Here is a 23,304-nt window from a genome sequence, read left to right on the forward strand (position 1 = left end):
CCAGCAATGGACGAGATTAGCGGCGTCCACCTCCAACATTCAGAACGTGCTAAAATTCCAGTTATGGATATTACAGTTCTGCAGATCGTTTAATAGCGTGATGTTTAATTCTGAGGGAAAGTTTCAGCAACTTTCTTTGAGAAAAAAAGAACTGAAAGAAAACCTTCTCTTTGAAATACAGATCTAATAGAGTTGGGAGGACGTTCAATCTTGGTTGAAAATCAAAGTCACAGAAGCATCAAACCCACATCAAACTGGACATAAAGCTCAAACATTAGAGAAATGTTGAATTTTGGTTAAAAGTGAAAGACACATTCCCATAAAAACTCAACAAGTGGCTGAAATTCAGTTCTAATTGTGATAACATTAGAAATTAGTTAGTTATAGATCCACCTAATTTGAGCAGGGGTTAAAATAAAGTTCCAAAATTGGTTTGGTTGGAAATTAAAGACTTATATCTGTTAAAAACCCACATTGGGTTGACATCAAGCTCCAAAGTTAGATGTTGATTGTTGAAAATCAAAGCCACACGTCTGTGTAAAGTCAACATTGGGGTGCCATCATGCTCCAATGTTAGAAATTGAATTTTGATTAAAGATCTGACAAAAACATTGGGTTGACATCAAGATATAATGTTAGACAGATGTTGACATTTGATTAATTATGATTACATTAAAAATTAGTTAGTTATAGAGCCATCTAATTTGACCATTGGTTAACATTGCAAAGTTAGATGTAAGTTAAAATTTGGTAGGAAATCAAAGACATATATCTGTTAAAAACCAATATTGGTTTGACATCAAGCTCCAAAGTTAGACAGACGTTGATGGTTAAAAATCAAAGCCACACAGCTGTGTAGACTCAATATTGGGTTGCCATAATGCCCCAATGTTTTATATCTGACAAAAACATTTGTTGTTCAAGTTTGGTTGGATATCTGTGAATAACCAATATTGGGTCGATTTCTCTCTCCAACATTAAACAGATGTTGAATTTTGGTTAATTTACAGTAGACGTAAAAACAACAAAAATAATAATTATTGAGTTCCGCTTTGTGAACATTGACACATGTTGGTTTTCTATCTCAATAACCATTACACTTAATCAATAAAACAATAAAACTGCCAAATTGTCATTTCTATTGCATGATGTCTCAACATTGAACTTCAGTCATCCACCATCACAGCCTATATGCAACTAGAAAAAATTGCTCTATGAACTCTATTAGTGGCCAGCTGGGAACTTACTTACTGTTCTTTTGGAGAATGTAATATACTAGTAAATTAGAATGTGTTTAATGGATTAGGTCACTTAAAAAAACCTTCCAGAAGAAAAAGCTCCATCCAGCCTTTGTACAGCAGTCTTCAGTCCAGTAGTGCTTGGGCCCCTATCATTGCTGCTATTGAATTATTAACACAGCCCGTGTGCTTGAGCCCCAGGTCACTACCCAGCCCAAACATCTCAACCCCCAACGTCCAGATCCCGCCCACCAACCGAGTTTATCCCACGGATACAACCCCCTGACCCCCGCCGGGCCTTCTGCATGAGCAAACCCCCACCGGCCCGGCCTCCAGCAGGCAGAACCAGCGCAAGCCCATAATTACTCAGCAGTGAAGTCGGTGGGCGCTCTGTAATGAGGGGAAGCCCTGCAGGACCGCAATATGGGGAAGGGGCACCACAATCGCATTGGTCCACAGATGGAGCCCTGGGGTATACTATGAGTTGCATGCTAAAGCGTAAAGGCGTACCAGGTGTAGTGCTGGACTTGTGAACAGCTGAGCGAGACTATTAAAAAAAAAGAGTTCATCCTGCTTTTGTTGGAGTAACTGTCCCTTTCTCCAACTTCTTCCACATCTCAAGGCTATGGGGCTTCAGAAAGTCCTATTCTATTGGCAGTACTACCCTACTGTTTGTGCATTTATACATCTTTGTGACCAATCATCTGGTTGATTGAACTCAAAAAAGCTAAACAAATGCATTTGTTAGTAGTTTGTTAGTGTACAAAAATATTTGGATGTATAATACTGTATAAAGCGTATATCCTATGAACAAGTTTAGGGTTTAAAACAAAAAGCTTGTGTTGAAACCCATTGAAAAGTACTGACCTGCACATGATCTCATGGGTGAGGAGGACGCGGCACATCTCTGGGTTCTTGTCCTGACCTTCGTAAATGATTGGCTGTGAAATAAAGCAAAAGAAAAGGAAGATTCACCTTCATTATTAGTGCTTTTAACTTTTGATTAGTGGTTAGCATGGAAAACAATAAGAGAGCACTTCAGTTTCTGAATCAGTTTCTCTGATTTTGCTATTAACAAGTATATGTTTGTGTAAAAAGATAATTGTTTTTTTATTCTGTAAACTACAGACAACATTTCTCCCAAATTCAAAATAAAAAAAATGTCATTTAGAGCATTTATTTGTAGAAAATGAGAAATGGTTAAAATAACAAAAAAAAAGATGCAGAGTTTAAGAGTTTAGAAATCAATATTTGGTGGAATAACCCTGGTTTTTAATCACAGTATTTTTCTTATGCATCTTGGCATCATGTTCTCCTCCACCAGTCTTACACACTGCTTTTGGATAACTTTATGCTGCTTTACTCCTGGTGCAAAAATTAGTTCAGTTTGGTGGTTTGATGGTTTGTGATCATCCATCTTCCTCTTGATTATATTCCAGAGGTTTTTAATTCGTTAAAATCAAAGAAACCATGCGGCTGGTGGTTAGCATGAAAATGTTTAGCATCAAATAACCAGATCTATGGTGCTAAATGTATACTTTAACAAATGCTAAAGCTACGTGAAACGCTGATCTTTATCTGAGACCAAACGATCCGCTCTGCTGATAAGGTAATAAAACTGTGACGGCGCTGACACTCGGTCATTAGTCATGTTTTCGGGAGCCGGCGTGCCGACAGCTTTAACATATGCTAAAAGCTAAATCTGGTCATTAGCGATGGCGGATGTATGGGGAGATCCAGGAGGAATCCCAGCGTCACGCGGTGACAAAACACCCACGGCCCTCCAGCTTCCAGATGGTCAGGCGGGCCCCTGAAACGGAGGCTTGGTCCCAGGCATCCGTCACGGAGCTGACACTGCTGGCATGTATGACAGATGATCAGTGCGCATTATAGTGGGCGAGTGAACCCCTCTCAGATCCCTACAGACCAAATCCCAGTCTGACTGGCTTTTAGAGCAAAATTTTTCTGGTACAATTATGCTGCTAAAAGTGAAAACTGATGCAAAGGAAGGTTTTATGTCATAGATTTTCTGGAAAGAATGAAATCTTGAGGTAAAATAAGCTCAAAACTCAACTTAACATATTACCATTGACTCAACAACCAATAGAACAATATTTTTGTCTACTATAAAATGAAAATATACTACCAACATACAAGTTCAACTAAACTTAAATATATAACCTCACATCCCAAACACCAAAGGACAGGTAGTAACATACAGTATCTCGTGACTTTTGGCATGTCTCATGACTTTAGGCGTGCCCCATGATAGCTAGAGAACACCACACTGATCTGTTGAATACAGTATATACAGCTCTGGAAAAAATTAAGAGATCACTTCATTTTTTCTCAAAAAATGCCAAGAAAACAAGTTCATAAATTTTTAAGAGTTCAGAAATCAGTATTTGGTGTAATAAACCTGGTTTTTAATCAGTTTTTAATCATGCATCTTGGCATCATGTTCTCCTCCACCAGTCTTACACACTGCTTTTGGATAACTTTATGCTGCTTTACTCCTGGTGTAAAAATTCAAGCAGTTCGGTTTGGTGGTTTGATGGCTTGTGATCATCCATCTTCCTCTTATATTATATTTCAGAGGTTTTCAATTTGGTAAAATCAAACAAACTCCGCCTACCTCATTAGTTACAGGTCTTAAATTATCTGCTATAACGTCTGAAGATGTCCAGATAAGACAGCAAAACACCTTCAGAGGTCTTAGTTTGGATAAAAAACAAGTTTGTAGGACCAACATTATGTAAGGATTGGCATGTGGTTCTTATGTTATGGCTTATTGGTTTATGTAGTGTATTTCAAACAGTGTTCCTAACATGGAATATTGGAACACAGCCCACCTTACAACATCCCTGATATCATTCAGCTTCAGTCACATGATCAGACGGAGTCGACCCAACGCCCTGGGGGGCGATACTTTTAGGATAACGACCACTTTTACATTATTGATCCTCCCTTTCTCTTTCTCTCTCTCTCTCTCTCTCTCTCTCTGTCTCTCTCTCTCTCTGTCTATATTGCTCTCGGCCTCTTTATTAACATCCACCTGCTGTAGTAGGGGAGGGGGAGGGGTTTATGCGGGAGGGGTGGTGGTCGATATTTATATATGATCAGATTTGATTCACGCTGCTGCTGCTGAAATACTCCCACTGACCGTACATCCTCATACACTGATGATGTCAGAAAGGGGGCGGGGCTGTGAGACTGTGCTGGCATTACTGCCACTGTGGCCCGAGTGGAAACGCCGCACTGTTTAATAACTTTACATTAGTTATGTATTGTTACAGGCCTCTGTGTGTGTGCTGTGAAGTGTGTGTAAGTGTGCGTGTATGTGTGTTGTTGTACAGTGTGTGTGTGTGTGGGATAAGTAGGGGATGTGTGTGTTGTGTTGTTGTAGAGAGTGTGTGTGTGTGTGTGGGATCAGTAGCGTATGTGTGTGTTGTGTTGTAGAGTGTTTGTGTGTGTGTTGTGATGTAGAGTGTGTGTGTGGGATCAGTAGGGGATGTTACAGGTCAATGTGTCTGTTGTGTTGTAGTTTGTGTCTTTTGTCGTAGAGAGTGTGTGTGTGTGTGTGTGTGTGGGATCACTAGGGTATGTGTGTGTTGTGTTGTAGTGTGTGTGTGTGTGTGGTAGTGTGTGTGTGTGTGTGTGTTGGGGATTACAGGCTCCGGTGTGTGTTGTGTTGTAGGGTGTGTGTGTGTGTGTGTGTGTGGTTATGTGTGTGTGTGTGTGTGTGTGTGTGTGTGGTAGTGTGTGTGTTGTGTTGGGGATTACAGGCTCCGGTGTGTGTTGTGTTGTAGGGTGTGTGTGTGTGTGTGTGTGGTAGTGTGTGTGTGTGTTGTGTTGGGGATTACAGGCTCCGGTGTGTGTTGTGTTGTAGGGTGTGTGTGTGTGTGTGTGGTAGTGTGTGTGTGTGTGTGTTGGGGATTACAGGCTCCGGTGTGTGTTGTGTTGTAGGGTGTGTGTGTGTGTGTGTGGTAGTGTGTGTGTGTGTGTTGTGTTGGGGATTACAGGCTCCGGTGTGTGTTGTGTTGTAGGGTGTGTGTGGTAGTGTGTGTGTGTGTGTTGTGTTGGGGATTACAGGCTCCGGTGTGTGTTGTGTTGTAGGGTGTGTGTGTGTGTGTGTGTGTGTGTGTGTGGTAGTGTGTGTGTGTTGTGTTGGGGATTACAGGCTCCGGTGTGTGTTGTGTTGTAGGGTGTGTGTGTGTGTGTGTGTGTGTGTGTGTGGTAGTGTGTGTGTGTGTTGTGTTGGGGATTACAGGCTCCGGTGTGTGTTGTGTTGTAGGGTGTGTGTGTGTGTGTGTGTGTGGTAGTGTGTGTGTGTGTTGTGTTGGGGATTACAGGCTCCGGTGTGTGTTGTGTTGTAGGGTGTGTGTGTGTGTGTGTGTGTGGTAGTGTGTGTGTGTGTTGTGTTGGGGATTACAGGCTCCGGTGTGGTGCTCTGCAGATACATTAAGGCGTATTGATTGGTCTCCAGGCTGAGGCTCTGTAGACGAGCTGCTCACCGTATTGATCGCAGGCTGGCTGACACGCCGCGACAGCGGCCCCCGCTGAGCCAATGGCAGGGATGGGCCTGGAGGGGGCGGTACGAGGCGGGACGGGGGGCGTGGCAGGGGGCGTGGGCGATTAGGGTCTGTATCAGTTCGGGATAAAGAACTGGGTCGAATGTTGGAGTGAGTTTGTTCGGGACAGTGTTTCCCCAGCCTGGTCCATTACATGTCCTTTACTTTATCCACAGTCTCTAGAGATATAGACGCTGGCATATGATTAGGTTCACTTTTCTAGATGTTTCAGACCATGCGCTTTGTTTTCATGGGGAATTTTCGATGCATTGATTTGCTTGCAGATCCAGAGCTTGTATTTGTGAATCGTGTCAAGTACCCAAGAAATCTAACATCCCCATTTGCCTGAACAGAAAGATCAGCATGCATGTGGAGCCGACTCACCTGTTTGGTCATGGAGTCTATCAACCGTACGAACAGGTCCTGCTCTGTCCTGATTCCTGAAAAATACAGGAACAAACAAATAATTTTATTAGAATAATAACTATTAAAAAAAAAACAATGTTACCAATGCTTATCCAAAACAAAAAGTTTATCTGCTGATGGTTCTTTCATGAACATGATATTTGTACAGGTGTGGCTGAACAGTAGAATAGTGCACCATCAACTTACTTTATAGGACATTCAAATTATAATGTGATTTATTGTTTATTGGCCCATTTCAGTAACTTATTCTGTTCCTCTAAAGCTCAACATCAGCCAAAATCCCGATGAGGGACCTACTTTTGCTACTATCACCTTTATCCATTAGCTTATTATTGTAGAGTGCTCAGCTAACCCGTGTGGATGGTGGATGGAATATTATTACTGCTAGAGAATGGGAGGTCACTGGTTCGAATCCCGTTCATGCAGCTTGTCATCAGCAGCCAGAGCCCTGAGAGAGCACAGTTGGTCTTGCTCTCTCTGGGTGGGTACAGTAGATGGCGCTCTCTCTTTCCCCCTTATCACTCCTAGGGTGATGTTGATCAACACAAGCTAAACAAATGCATCAAATCTCATTCACACCTATATTTTGAGCTGGATTGAATCCAAATTAGATGAGATTCTCGCCACAAAGACAAACTCCAGAGTCGACTCCATTTGAGATTTGACCAAGACCACCACATCTCAGGGGTTTTGGTATAAAAGTTTTGGTCCATATTTGAGTCTGATAACTGTGTTCAAACCTACCCAAACCAACCGCATCAGTAGTGAAAACATACTGTTTTTGTACATATATTTTAATTAGATTTGTTTGTTGTTAAATTCTTTTACATCAAAAAGTGCGGAAATATGTTTCTTTTTTTTCCACCCAATGCAAACTCAATTACTTAAAAGTGAGCGTGAGACTGGGTTCTAATAGAGCATTTCAGAAAACAAATTTGCTATATTATCCCATGCAGAGTGTAAATGTGTGTATGTGTGTGTGTGTGTGTGTGTGTGTGTGTGTGTGTGTGTGTGTTGAGTGCGTTTGTGTATAAAAAAACATTTGCACGATTTAGCTCGTTGCGCTGCCGGAGCCATTCGCCAATTCCCCTCCTTTTAGCGAAAACAAACAAGGCCCAGCACTGCGGTTGATAAAAAAATAAATGTATTATTTATGGCATTCCCGCCTTAAACCTGCGAGAGACGGAGCTATTCCCCACCCCTCGCTGTCTCCGCACATCCACACACCAGCTCCGTCTCCATCTTTCCCCTCGATTAGCATCGCTCCACGGAGGAAGTCCCTGCAGGAAAGCCGGGGAGCGGGGCAGAGGGGCATGCTGGGAAGGCTAACCCACATGCTAATCTCTCAGCAGGACAGTGCAAGTGACATTCACACCGGCTCTGTTCTACAGCAGTTTTGGCGAAGTTTTATTGTTTTGGTTCACAGTTGAATGACATTTGCTCTAAATAATCACCTGTAATAATCTCAACAATGTGTTGTTTATTGTTGGCTAGCAGAGCAGCACCAAAAAAAAGGGAGCCAATAAACGGCAAGTTGAAGTTCATTAATAGACTCTATGTAAATAAACTGTTTAGACTGTTTACTGCTTAAAAGACACAAACAAAAAAAAGCTAGCTTATCTCCAGCACTTAGTGGTAGTGGATTCCCACCACTAGCATAGCTTAGCTTTTATATTTTATTTTTGATGTGTTTAAACAGCCACCATGTTTTTTCCCCTTCTTTGTTTGGTGCTCCGTGTCTCTCCATGTCTATGCCCATGTCTTCAGTGCTCCCACCTGTGTTCATTTGTAGCTCCACCCCCTCATTATCTGCTCCCTGGTGTTTCCTGTTTCCCCTGTGTTTTCAGCGTTAGGTTGTCTGGTCTTGTGCGTGCTCTACGTCAGTCAGGTTGCCGTTTCTTTGTTTTCTGTTTTGTAGTTTATTCAGTGTTAATTACAGTTGTCCCGTCTGTTCATGTATCTTGTTTTGAGTTTATTTTTTGTTTATTGTTTGTTTACTTGTAAACAAATGACCTGGGTTCACGTGTACCTTGCGTCCTCCTTTCTGTAATACCTAAAGCACCTCAATTTAAAACATTTAAAATCTAATTCATTTAGTTTTTGCATCATTCTTATTTTATTTTTTTATTTCCATTTTATGGTTATTCTCTTACTTTTTCTTTGTATTTTTTAGTTTGCAAAGCACTTTAAATGACTATTGGGTATAGCTAATGCTAACTCTATAGGAATAGGTGAATATTATAGGAACAAGGCATGCTTTAAGAGACCCCAGCCTACTTTAATTGCTACCAATGGCAGTTATTGAAACTATGAACGTTCAGCAGATGTTCTGGTACTAAAAACCTGAATCTCAGTCCATTACTGCGTAATAACAACGCTAATGGTTAGCGTGCTCTGCAGCTCTGGAGCCGTTAGCAGTGGGTGGAAGGAAGGGGAAGCCCGGTTGATATGGTCTGCAGGTCGTATTGAATGTCGCTGTGAAGTTAAAAAGGCTCTGGGAAAGTGAGCAGAGTCCAGGCAGATGTGAATAAAATCATGAAGCTCTCACAGTATAAACAGATGGACTTCTCAAACACTCCTCCAGATGTGGAGGACGGAAGGGGCTGTAGGGAAAGCTTACCGTTGCTGTAGAGGAGCTGTAACCTGTAGTGGATGCCGTTGTTGGTCTTCTCGCCATTATATTCCTAAAAAAAGGAAAGAGAGAGAAACAGAGAGACAGACAGACAAACAGAGAGAGAGAGAGAGAGAGGACATAAGAAACAGGAAATTTGATACTCATCAATAAGTACACATTGACCTGAAAGTACGTCTATTAAAACATGATCATATAAACACTACCAATTTATCAACCATTTCTCCCCATCTCTCATTTTTTACTCTTGTATTTTATTTAAAGTGCCTTTATGCATATGTTTTATGTACGGTTATATAGATTTGTAAATTATTGAACAGTTAATTCTGAACTGATGTTTTAGGAGTGGCAACATTGGTAATCAAATATTTCTTTGCAACAAACAAAACATTTGTGCCTGATATACATGACTTTAGCATTAACAAGCTGAATAAATAATAACAAAACAGCAATTTTATATATTTTTTAAAGTAACAGTTCAATCCAAATCCAATTTCTGCAATTTCTGGCATATTAATACTGTATTCATATCATACAAATCAGATTTATTAAAAATCAAACATGGACCCAAACCACAATTGTAGGTGGTATGAAATGTGATAATAAAAATATTTGTGAAGATGGAGTTTCTGCATCTCCATCTTTCTACATCTCTCTGTACATCTTTCTTTTTCTCTCTACCTTTCTCTCTTTCTCTCTCTACACCTCTTTTTTCTCTCTACATCTCTTTTTCTCTCTCTACATCTCTCTACACCTCTTTTTCTCTCTCTACATCTCTCTACATTTCTCTGTTTCTCTCTACATCTCTACATCTTTCTCTGTTTCTCTCTACTTCTCTCTCTCTCTTTCTGCATCTCTCTATCTCTCTACATCTTTCTCTACATCTCTTGTTCTCTCTCTATCTCTCGTTCTATCTATCTCTCTCTGTCTCTGTCTCTGCATCTCTCGCTTGCTGTTGCCAAGATTGGTGATGATGTCTTGGCAGTGGCCCAGAGTGAAGTTATCGTGTGTGTGTGTGTGTGTGTGTGTGTGTGTGTGTGTGTGTGTGTTAGTGTGTGTGTGTGTTGGTGACTGGGCAGGGGTATTGGGGGGGTCCTGGGGGTCGAGGCAGAGGTGAGCGGGCAGTGAGGACGGAGGAGTGACCGTGCCAGCTGGACACCGTCCCCGTCTGACCGGGGGCGGAGCTGTTCCCTGTAACCTTTTACTGAGAACAACCCACAACACACACACACACTATCTCTCTCTCTTTCAAATACTCTCACACACAATCAAACACACACACATACATGCAGCTACACACACACACTCAGCGGGACTAGCAGGACGACCTCCTGACACAGACGACACACACACTGAGTGTTTGGCAGGTAGAGTGTATCAGCACACGAGAGAGAAAGAGAGAGAGAGGGAGAGAGAGAGAGATAGAGAGAGAGAGAGATGGACCCAGTGCATTCAGAGTTAAACTGACGTAATATTTATTTTTATTATAATTTATTACTTCTGATTATTATTTTATTATTTACTATCTTGTTAATTAGTCAATTGAATACACTCTACAGAACTGGGGACCACTGCTGAAGAAGTTGCTCAATATAATCTCAGTACTTTAAGCTTTTTTACTTAAAAAAGGCTTATTCAACTTAAAATGTATTATTAATATATTATTTGATTATTTGTTGGTGTGATTTAGTGTTTAGGCTGCTGTTTACACATCTTTCATTTATGTTTAGAAGCAGCCAAAGAATAAATAAATACATTAACAAATAAATAAATAGAAATGTATTAAAAACACATTATTTTGTAGTATTTCTGTTATCATAAAATCTATTTATTTTTCTTTCTGAATTTTAGGTCGGTCTCTTTACTGCCCCCCACAGGTCATATTGGGAACATCCACTTTCACACATACAGAGACACATGAAGTCACTGCTGAAGTCTTAGCATGCATAAAAGCATGCATAAATAACATATTAAACTGAATGGTGCTTAATTAATTGACAAACTGTGCAAATAATAAAAACAAAATGATGAATTTGAGGTTTAACATTTTTAACAGAGAGCACTGACATAAAATAGGTTATGCGAGAAGTAATAACCCATTAATAACTATGTTATAACTGGTGTATAACATGATAATAACAACACAAAAGTTGTTAAAGCAGGTTTATTGCTTTTTTTATCAGTTAAACAAACTGTGTTTCCACAATTTTTGTAGCATGTTGGTGACGGAACAGTAACTGTTCTCTGAAATTATCCCAGAGAAAAGAGTCCCAGCGCTGCTTTTACACAGCTTATAAATAAGATCAGCTGCTCTGCACTGTATCACAGCGGTTATGTGATATTGTATGTGATGGGTGTGATGTATATGTATAGAGGTGATGTAAGGGGTTAATCTGAAGGCAGTCGTGGTTTAGCTCCGCACTCGTGATGCTCCTCACCTTGTCCTTCTCCACAAAGTCGATGTACGAGGTCCTCTCGATCTCCACGGGCTGACCCTGCCGGTCGTACAGAGCCAGAACGAAGTGGAAGAAGTTGGATTTGCGCAGATTAGAGGGGGGCTGCTTCTCATAGTGAGCCCGGGCCAAGCCCACCCCGCTAAACACAGAGAGAGACAGAGAGAGAGAGACAGAGAGAGAGAGTGGTTTAGATCAATGTGAAATAAAGTAATTTTATGACATTTTGATGTAATTTTTGAGGGTTGGTTTACATTAAACTGGAATTTAAAGTTAATAAATAAGGATTTATCATTATCATCATCCTTGGCAACCCATTAATAATAATATTATCTGTTAGCCATATAAAAAAAACAGTTTAGTTCAGTTTTTTTTGTGTTTGTATTATATTACTGCTACTGCTGTGTGTGTGTGTGTGTGTGTGTGTGTCTGTCTGCCTCTCAGCCGCTGGGCTGCTGAGCACTGCTGGGGTTCAGCCCCAGACCTGTCAATCAAACCCATCCCTCTCAGGCCCGCCTCCCCCGAGCCCGGCCAATAGAAATACCCCAAATACTCCAGCCAGCAAAAATGCACAGCATCAGCATCGATTATACACACACATACATACACATACACACACACACACACTCACACACACACACACTTACGCACTCCTACTGCTACTGCACACACTCATCCATCAATCACACTGAACTCCGCTGCCAAAAGGATCTGACCAATCAGCTTTAGTTATCAGGTACAGCAGATACACACCGGCAGAGTGACAGCAAAAAGAAAAGAGAAGAAAAGAGAAAATCTAAATAATTAAGAAAAAAAAGAAAAAAAGAGGAACGTTAGAAAAAGAGGAAATGCTAAATAATTATTAAAAAAGAAAGAAAGAAAGAAAAAAAGAAAGAGAGAAAGATAAACAAAGAAAGACAGAGCCCTAAATTGTATATCTAAAGAAAGATAACATTAACATTTTTAACAGAGAGCACTGACGTAAAATAGGTTATGCAAGAAGTATAAACCTATTAATAACTATGTTATAACTGGTGTATAACATATTAATAACAACAAAAAAAGTTGTTAAAGTAGGTTTATTGCTTTTGTATCAGTTTATCAAACCTGTTTTCACAATTTTGTAGCATGTAACTGTTCTCTGAAATGATGAGTCCCAGCGCAAAGAAAGAAAACGAAAGATAGATGGAAAGAAAGAGTAAAAGGATAAATGTGAGAGAGATTCTGATAGAGAATATTGTGGGAAAGAGCAAGAAAACATAATTTATCATTTTTAATAATCCTTAGTAAATGCAGTGTAGATTAAACTGATGAAGAAGATAAAGAAGAAGATGATGAAGATAATAATGATGAGTAAATTAGGCAGATTACACTGAGGACAGTGACCTCACTCAATTTATACTGGATTTAAAACAGAAATAATCCCATCCCCTTAACTCAACTCAGTTCAGCTCAGCTCAGTGTTACTGACTCTATATATCAGTGCCTTCACACTCAACCAGCTGCTGTAGCATCTGAATCACACACACACACACACACACTAGCAGCTCAGTTACAGACCTGATGTCCTGATGACTCTGATTGGCTGGGGACGAGAGACACCGTGATCTAATACTCTCTCTCCACTCTTACAGCTTAATGTGCAGTAAAGCCATTGACATGGAAAGCTCGTTAACGTTATTATTTTAATTATGCTAATTGCTACAGCAACTACTCCAGAGGCTGGAAAACATGGGGGTGGGGGGGTCTTATATATACACACACATATGTAATATAACATAATACAGCTGGTATAGTACTCACAGCTCGAAAACAGCAAATGTGAACACACTGTGAAATAAGTTCTAGAGAAATTTACCTAATTATAATTGTTTACAGTGGTGGGAATGGAACCAGTGTTAAGATAAGTGTTAACATTTCTAAAACACATCTTCTTTAAAAAAAATAATACTGTAAATATGGCTATGGATACAATGTCTGATTCCTGAACACTGATTTGGCTAGTATACTAAAATTCTGATAAGATTCTGGATCAAAAACATAAAATAGTGGAATAAAAAACATGTTCAGTGATGTGCCGCAAAATTGTCCCCAAGGAAACTTTAAATTTTTCACATTTTCCATTTTATAATATTTTATCATCATCAAAATTCCATATAAAGCTTATTCAATACAACAAAGGCTTATTTTGTGACAATATCTACTATAATCTATCTATTGTATATTACTTTTGTAATATGATGAACTCTAACTTTAGTTAGATCTGGAACTAAATTAATGAGTGAGCTAGTGAGCTAGTAAGGCTGAAAAGTATAAATTTCATATTATATTAAAAATACATTTTAGTATGGCTGTAAATATTAATTTACTAACTCCCCCTAAATAAAAATGTATATATTTTGTTGGCCTAATACATGTATACATATATTTGTGGGTTTGAATAGTAATTAATCCAAAATATAAAGATTTAAAAGGTATTTTTTGAGAGAGAGCAAAATATGCTAAATATATTCAGGTAAAACATGGAACCAACTTCTGGTTAGTTGTACTAGATAAAATATATTTCAGTGTAAAGTATTTGACTATATGTGTGTCTGATTCCATTCTATTCATTAGCACTGTAAAGAAATCAGTCAATGTGAGTTTCTCTAAAAATAGCCACCAATTTTACATCATATGTTCATGTAGAAAACTGAATTTCTAACAGTTTGGGAAATTGGTGAACTTTCTCTTCATAGTGTAAAACCACAGATTACATAGAGATCAGTGGAAACAATACACACACTCACTCATGCATTCTTACACACACTTGCTAGGTCAGATCAGGTGCACTGGGCAGGAGCAGAGTTTCAAAACTGACACACACACACACACACACACACACATGAACATATTACCCACACACTGCACACACACTGACCGCACACTTAAACATCATCTGCCAACATCCAGACCCTCCTTTAGCAGCCCAGCGCTCAGATAGCACTCTGTGGTGGTGAGCGGCTGTGAGCTGAGGGTTTTTCCGTATGAGTGATTTGGGTTTTGTTTGTGTATTTTTCTCTCAGGACGATAAAATGTATTATTATGGAGACGTGAGGCTGATTTACAGAGATTACACCACACTACACCACACTACACTACACTACACTACACTACACTACACTACACTATACTATACTATACTACACTACACTACACTACACTACACTACACTACACTACACTATACTACACTACACTACACTACACTACACTACACTATACTATACTACACTACACTACACTACACTACACTACACTATACTATACTATACTACACTACACTATATTACACTACACTACACTACACTACACTACACTACACTACACTACACTATACTATACTACACTACACTACACTACACTACACTATACTATACTACACTACACTACACTACACTACACTACACTAAACTACAATACACTATACTATACTATACTACACTACACTACACTACACTACACTACACTACACTATACTATACTACACTACACTATATTACACTACACTACACTACACTACACTACACTATACTATACTACACTACACTACACTACACTACACTACACTATACTATACTATACTACACTACACTATACTATACTATACTATACTACACTACACTACACTATACTATACTACACTACACTATACTACACTACACTACACTACACTATACTATACTACACTACACTATATTACACTACACTACACTATACAATACTATACTCTACTACACTACACTACACTACACTACACTATACTATACTATACTACACTATACTAAACTACACTACACTACACTACACTACAGTATACTATATTAAACATGTAACCTGCCTATCAATAAATCTATCTATAAAGCAACTGTCACTTTCATATTATGACAGAAATAATAAAAAAGCAATACATAATGGTAGAAAGGAGGAAAATAAAAAAACAGCCTTAATAAAAAAGAAAGAAAAAAAATAAATAATGAAAAAAAGATAGAAGAATAAGAAAAGCTAAATAAACAATACTAAAAGAAAGAAGAAATTAAAGATAAACACTGATAGAGAAGAGGGGAAAAAGAGCCGTAATGTAACAAAAAGAAAAAAAGAGCATAAAATAGCAATAGAAAGAAAGAAAGAAAGAAAGAAAGAAAAAGAAAAATCCTAAATAATTAAAAATAAAAGAAAGAAGGAATAAAAGACAAACACAAGAGAGAGAGAGAGAGCACTAAATTTGTATATGTGAAGAAAAAAACTACTAAAAAAAAGAAAAATGAAAGATAGAAGGAAAGAAAGTGAAAAGGTATAAATGTGAGGGAGTCTGATACAGAATATCGTGGGAAAGAGGAAGAAAACATCACTTATATGATGAAGATAATAATGATGAGTAAATTAGACTTTAGCTACTCATGTTTATATTTAATAGCATCATTTTAATGCAGTTAAGTACTAAAAGTACTAATTCTTATGCTTTACATTTAGATCCGTTTGATCTCATGCTTAATATGTGACAAATCACTTCAACACTGTTGAAGTATTGTGATAAATATACAGTATAAAAAAATTTTTTCATTTGCATCCACCTGAGCCATTAAAACAAATAGTCTAAATAGCCTTTTTTTACAAAGCAGTGTGTTGAGTAAAGCATCATAACAAGTTCACCCAGTGCTTATGTATTTTTACTTAACTGCAAAAATATATATATACAAGAAACAAAGCCGCCAAACCATCAAACCCCTGGTTCTCGATCGTGTTTTAGCGCGGCGGTCTGGAGCCGAATGCTCAGAGCCTCCGACCCGGTCTCCAGGCGGTCCGGTCGGTGTCGTTTTACAGCATTATTCAGGATAGTAAGTCGCTTATTAATACAGAGATACAATTACTGTGGCCTACATTAGCCCAGGCAGGACTGACCGGTCCTCCAGCCGTCCGCCGAGTGTTTGGGCAGCTCTGATTAGCGCTGTAGTGAAGCTGAGGAGCGATTTAGGAGAGCGCTGGCCGCTGGGAGCTGGGGAGATGCTGGCCTGTACATTATGTTCTTTAGCAAACTTTTCATGGCTTCATTTCACTTAAAGCTGCAGTCCGTCATTGTTTTTTTATTTATTTATTTAAAGGCAGTAATATTATATGCCTTGCTGGGAGAATTTGTACTTAATAGTATCAGTGTCTTGTAGAGACCATCCCAGCAATGTCTAATATGTATATTCATTCTGAAAACAGAATGAGTGGTCTAATAGGTGTGTTGGATGTAATTGCTCTCTGCAGCTCTGGAAAGAAAATTAAGGACCACTTAAAAATGATGAGTTTCTTTGATTTTACCAAATTGAAAACCTCTGGAACTGAACTGCTTGAATTTTTGCACCAGGAGTAATGGCATAAGGATATTTATATGTTTGAGTAAAATGAACATTGTTGTTTTATTCCATAAACTATGGATAACATTTCTCCTAAATTGTCATTTAGAGCATTTATTTGCAGAAAATGAGAAATGGCTGAAATAACAAAACAAAAAAGACGCAGACCTCAAATAATGCAAAGAAAACAAGTTCATATTCATAACGTGTTCTGAACTCTTCCACAATGAGTTCCGAAATTGATATTTGGTGAAATAACCCTGTTTTTTAATCACAGTTTGTTTCATGCATCTTGGAATCATGTTCTCCTCCACCAGTCTCACACACTGCTTTTGGATAACTTTATGCTGCTTTACTCCTGGTGCAAAATGTACATCCAGGATGGAAATATGTACGTGATAACAATAATGTGTTATGGATATTATTTACAAGTTAGTACATGATTATCTACAGCAGTAAAATACGAAAAAGTGCAAAAAGTTCAGTAGTGAAATTATAATTTTTTGCAGTAAAGTGAACATGTAGGAAGTAAGATGCAGGTTATTTCTAAGATAGATTCAGACTTTTGTGTTTTTAAGAGCGTACGTATTTAAATCCAGTCGTTTCACTGGTCTGTCCTCTACAGCAGGTCAGGACGTTCTTGCTCACACTCTGAAGCTCCAGTGAAACACACTGTAATCACGCTAAAGTTCTGGGAGCAGCAGATGGGCCGGAGCGATGCCGACTCCTTCACAAGAGCCAGTCGTCTCCCCGCGACTTCCACAAAAGCACAAAGCAGCCTGTCTGTCACGTTCCAGAGTGATAAGCTGGCACACACACACTTCACCAGCTGTCTATACTGCTGCCGAGACCTGCTCACTATGTTAAACACACACACACACACACACACACACACACATATACACTCTTGCACACTAAACACAGGTGTGTGTGAAAGTGGGACAAGAGCTGTCGCAGCACCCAATCGCACAGAAGACGCTAAAACCTGCCTAACACTCTCTATACCCTATATTCTATACTCTATATCTATACTGTAAATCCTCATTAACTTAACCCCAGTGATTTATCAGTCTACTCATGCTTTAGTAGAGCTCAAGAAAATTGAAATAAATAATTGATTATCAAAACAGTGATTTGTCAGTCTACTCATGCTTTAGTAGAGGTTTAGAACACTGAGATAAAAAATTGATGATCAATACAGTGATTTATCAATCTACTCATGCTTTAGTAGTGCTCAGTATTACCAAGAATTAAAAACTGATTTAGCAGTTTAATGATTTATTAGTCTACTCATGCTCTAGTAAAGTTTAGATAAGTAATGAGATAAATAATGGATGATCAGTACAGAGATTTATCAGTCTACTCATGCTCTAGTAGAGATCAAGAACACGGAGATAAATAAGTAGAGATCAGTAGAGCTTAGTAGCATTTATCAGTCTACTCATGCTCTGGTAGAGCACAGTAACACTGAGATAAAGAACTAATCAGCATAGTGATTTATCAGTTTACGCATGCTTTAGTAGAGTTTAGATCAATAAATGATCAACGCAGTGATTTATCAGTCTACTCATGCTCTAGTAGAGCTCAGTAGCATTTATCAGTCTACTCATGCTTTAGTAGAGTTTAGAAACACTAAGATTCGGAACTGATCAGCACAGTGATTTATCAGTCTACTCATGCTCTAGTAGAGTTTAGAAGCACTGAACTGATTCGGAACTGATCAGCACAGTGATTTATCAGTCTACTCATGCTTTAATAGAGCTCAGTAAAGCAGAGATCAGCACAGTGATTTATGAAACTGACAGTGATACACAGTGTCATTGATATGAAGCACCAAAAAGCTATTCAAGTACTGTTAAAATCTACATGTGGACAATAATGCTAAACGTGAGAATGGGACTAACACCAGGTATCTTAGGTTGCTTCCATTAAAAAGAGTGCAAGTATCACTTATTTTCTATGAAATGTGTGCTATAAATATTGTATTTGCTTTATTTTGCCTATTATATATTGAATATGGCCTATAAAATGAATCTGAATATAGATATTTAATATCTGTTTTTTCCAATACTTCTCTCTGTATATATAATATACTATATATATATGTACACACAGTACCCGTGCTCACAGTGACAGAGTGATTCAGTACGGCTGTAAGAAAGGTGAGCTGAGTGATCTGTGTGTGGTCACTCTCTGATTACACCAGACACACACCGACCGTGGCACCATACACTAAAACACACACTCCAACCACTCACCCTGATGCTTGTACAAGCTTTTCACGATCAATAAGACTGATCTCTTACACATACACATCTATACACACGTCTATACACACACGTCTATACACACACACACACATACATAAATGTACACACTGGCACCACACACTTCAAAACACAGGCCGGCTCACAGCCACTCATACTGGCACTAGCACAAGGCTTTCAGGATCAATAAGACTGATCGCTTACACACACGCCTAATCCAATTCAGCACCGTCACTTTATCACCAGCTCTATACACTCGCCACTTCACGGCCTGAGACAAAACACACACACGTGCACTGGTGTGTGTATATATGATGAATGGACCAATAGAAATGATTCAAAATGACTTGGAATCAAATGTTGTACATTGGCTTCCATCCTCCATTCCATCCTCCTATAGTAACATTGATATTTTAGAAATAAAGCTGTGTAAAGTATCTCTATTTATTACTCTGTAGGTAGAAGTATAGATACTATAATGCCATAATGAATATAATTTTATTTATTAACCTCTTAACATGCCAGCATTTCTGTACATTTTCTGCCTGATATTACATAGCTATATTTTAAAGATTTCTCTTTAATTGTAATTGTGATAAAAATGAAGAATATTGAAGTAAATCTGCAACTGTCAAAATGGAATGAATCATAAAGCTTGTTCCTTTCCTCTCAGATCCGTTTAAATTACATTACATTATTTACATTACATTTTCTTTCTGCAGAGAGCACCCAGAAAAAGAGCAGGAGTTACAGTGTACAGTGTGTTCTGGAATTGAAAATCTTTGGAATATAATCAAGAGGAAGATGGATGATCACAAACCATCAAACCACCAAACTGAACTGCTAGATTTTTTGCACCAGGAGTAAAGCAGCATTAAGTTATTCAAAGTTATTCAAAAGCAGTGTGTAAGACTGGTGGAGGAGAACATGATGCCAAGATGCATGAAAAAAAAACTGTGATTAAAAACCACCAGGATTATTCCACCAAATATTGATTATTTCTGAACTCTTAAAACTTTATGAATATGAACTTGTTTTCTTTGTATTATTTGAGGTCTGAAAGCTCTGCATCTTTTTTTTATTTTAGCCATTTCTCATTTTCTGTAAATAAATGCTCTAAATGACAATACTTTTTTTTATTTGGAATTTGGGAGAAATGACACATGGCTATATTTGGTGCATCGTGTCAGAATGACTTTTGGTTTTCCTTCTCCTGTACAGTTACTATTTTGAGGATACAAAGATATTGCATGACAGCAATGATATGATAGCAAACTTTGTGACCTATTGACCCATATACAAATACATACAGTACAGGGCCCTGTCAGGCTCCACTGCTTGTAGGAAATGTAACACGCTGCTTCTTTACACTGTACAGCAGTGTGTGTGTGTGTGGTGAACACTCCCAGCTAGTGTGTAATCTGTTGTGATTGTGGTGCGATGGATGAGCTGCTTTTATATGGTGGCCGGCCTGCGAAATTACAGCCCAACGCTAAACACACGCTAAACACACGCTAAGCACACGCTAAACACACGCTAAACACACGCTAAACACACGCAAAACACACACTAAACACACGCTAATTGAAAGCGTGAGGCAAGTGGACCTGCCTTTGTTTTCTCTTCGGCTCACGAGACAAAACCACAGCAGCCTGAAGTGTGATAAGTTTTCATACTGTGTGTGTGTGTTTGTGTGTGTGTGTGTGTGTGTTCAATTTGTGATGCTAATTCCTCTCTAACTAACCATGTTTTCTAACGCAGACTCTGCCAGGAGTATCACTGACTTAAAGAAAAGTCAGGTACATCTAACTCAACAAACCAACTGAATGCATAATCATTTGTTTCTATGATAAAACCCTTACATACAGCTCTGAAAAAAAATGAAGACAGCACTTCAGTTTCTGAATCAGTTTCTCTGATTTTGCTATTTATAGGTTTATGTTTGAGTAAAATGAACATTGTTGTTTTATTCTATAAACAACAGTTTATAATCACGTCTACGTGATCAACGTCTATTAATGGACAAAGTTTCATGCTGTTTGGATGCACAAAATACTAGTATTGCTAACAATGCAAGCCAGGGACTTAAAAAGCGGGAAATATTTTGGCCTAATCTAATATTTTTATATTAGATTAACCATAAACCCTGATAAAGGATTGTGAAACCAGTTGTTGTAAACTCCAAACCCTTTAGCTGAGAAAAAAAGTATTTTTTTGGGAAATTATTAAAAGAGTGTAGAATTATGTTTAGTGTACCTTGAGCATTATTTCCAGCTTCTGACATAAACACAACATATTTCCTCCATCTCTTAGTATTGTTACATCAAGATTAAATGTCCATAAATATAAATGTATTCAAAAAGAGAAGGTGTCCTAATTTTTCTGTCTTTCGTATATATATATATATATATATATATATATATATATATATATATATATATATATATATATATACAAGTAGATCTTACTCCACAGCTAATAATAAAGTACATCATATACCACCAGCAAGAGCCCAAACACCACTAATTATAATGAGAGGAGTCTCAGGATTCATCTGTCCAGAACACACTGTTCTAGAAGCTCTGCTCTTTATCTCTTTATCTCTTTATCTTTATCTCTTGGTCTCTGACCAATTTTAGTCTCAATCTTTAGTCTGTTTATACAAAGTCTAATTATTTCTAAAGGAAACATGATACACAGAGGTGAACTGAGATTTCTTTGGTACGTAGAAATAAATAACTAAAGGAAAAATTCACTATACTTCACATTAATAAGGTTGTGCTATAAGTGGCTCTTTAAAAAGTATCAGTAAAAATATTGCACAAAAAAACTAGTACCACTAATTTCAATAAACATATTTATATTATATCTTTGCTGGTTTTCACCTTTTGACATGATTTAGCTCTACCAGCTGTTTTTTATTTTCATTATTTTCATTATTCATCAGCATGTTATGATGACTTGATCAATAGGAATGCTTCAAAATGACCTGAAATATTTTTTTTACATTGACTTCCATTTATATTTTGAATAAGCTGTCTACTATTACAGGTAGATAAATATAAATGCACGTCTATAGTGTGTACGTGTGTGTGTGCGTGTGTGTGTGTGCATGCTGGTGAGGCAGGTGCAGCTACAGCACACATCTATAAATGGAGCACTTGTAAACACGCGTACACACACACACACACACACACACCTGCGCACAATCACACTCAAACACTTTACACTTAGCAAATCAAAGCTGCTCTCTCTCTCTCTCTCTCTCTCTCTCTTTCTCTCTCTCTCTCTCTCTCTTTCTCTCTCTCTCTCTCTCTCTCTCTTTCTCTCTCTCTCTCTTTCTCTCTCTCTCTTTCTGTTATGAGTATCATTAGTGTGGTCCAGCTGAAGTCATTAGCTGGTCACCTGTATGGTGTAATGGGGTCATTAGGAGGTGGGCCGGCCGGCCGGCGGCTGCTAATGGGCTGCAGGTTTTGGGGGCAGTTGCAGGGGAACAGGGTTCCTGTGTGCTGCAGAATTTCGACGCTCTGCAGGTGGGTGGGGGGGGTTGTTCCTAGGGGGGACGGGGTGGTACAGGGGGGGTTTACAGTGTGTTTGTGCTGTAAACACGTTTCCCACGTTGACCTTTCAGATCGGGGGTCCAGACTTCACCATCAGAACCTCAGAACCTCAGATTCAGGGTACTGAATAATTCATACTGCTTATAATAGACTTTAGTAATAGATATAGAGCGAATTTTTTGGCACCAAGAGTAAAGACATAAGTTATCCAAAAGCAGTGTGTAAGACTGGTGGAGGAAAACACTCAGCTGGCATTCAGTACTAACTCTGCCTTGAATTGGACCTGATATGATCCTGATTTGACTTTGACTCTTCCCTGACTGTGTGCTAACTCTCTGCTGACTCAGCTCTAACTCTTAACTGACTCTGTCTTGAATCATCTCTGACTCTCTCCAGACTCAGCTCTGACTCTTTTCAGACTTGGCTTTGACTCTATCCTGGCTCTACTTCTCTCCTGACTTTGCTCTAATTCTCTGTCCGGACTCTGTCTTGAATCATTTCTGACACTGTCTGGAATTCGACCTGACTCGGCTCTGACTCTCTATACTTGACTCTGACTCTCTCCAGACTCGGCTCTGACTCTCTCCTGGTTCAGCTCTGACTCTCTCCTGACTCGGCTCTGACTCTTCCTCATGCTGTTTATATTATTTGGCTGCAGGTCTGTGTTAAAAACTATATGCTGTTTTTTCCTGGCAGGTCAGAGAGGGTCAGGAAAACCACGGGCAGATAATAGATGGACTGAACCCCCTTTACAACACCACTCTCTCTCTCTCGCTC

General features: G+C 38.6%; 1 protein-coding gene across 3 annotated transcripts in view; it reads right to left on the bottom strand.

Moving 5' to 3' along the window:
- The window catches only part of LOC103022853 (transcription factor COE3), a 152,906-nt gene that overhangs the window by 122,969 nt on the left and 6,633 nt on the right, over positions 1–23,304 (bottom strand). For all 3 annotated transcript variants that reach the window (XM_022676402.2, XM_022676400.2, XM_022676406.2), the window contains exons 2-5: positions 11,306–11,462; positions 8,856–8,919; positions 6,194–6,249; positions 2,106–2,179 (exon numbers count right to left, since the gene is read on the bottom strand). In XM_022676402.2, the coding sequence (XP_022532123.2) occupies positions 2,106–2,179; positions 6,194–6,249; positions 8,856–8,919; positions 11,306–11,462 (351 nt within the window). The remainder of the gene's footprint in view (positions 1–2,105; positions 2,180–6,193; positions 6,250–8,855; positions 8,920–11,305; positions 11,463–23,304) is intronic.

The sequence above is a fragment of the Astyanax mexicanus genome, chromosome 19 (assembly GCF_023375975.1).
Source record: "Astyanax mexicanus isolate ESR-SI-001 chromosome 19, AstMex3_surface, whole genome shotgun sequence".
NCBI classification, from domain to species: domain Eukaryota; kingdom Metazoa; phylum Chordata; class Actinopteri; order Characiformes; family Acestrorhamphidae; genus Astyanax; species Astyanax mexicanus.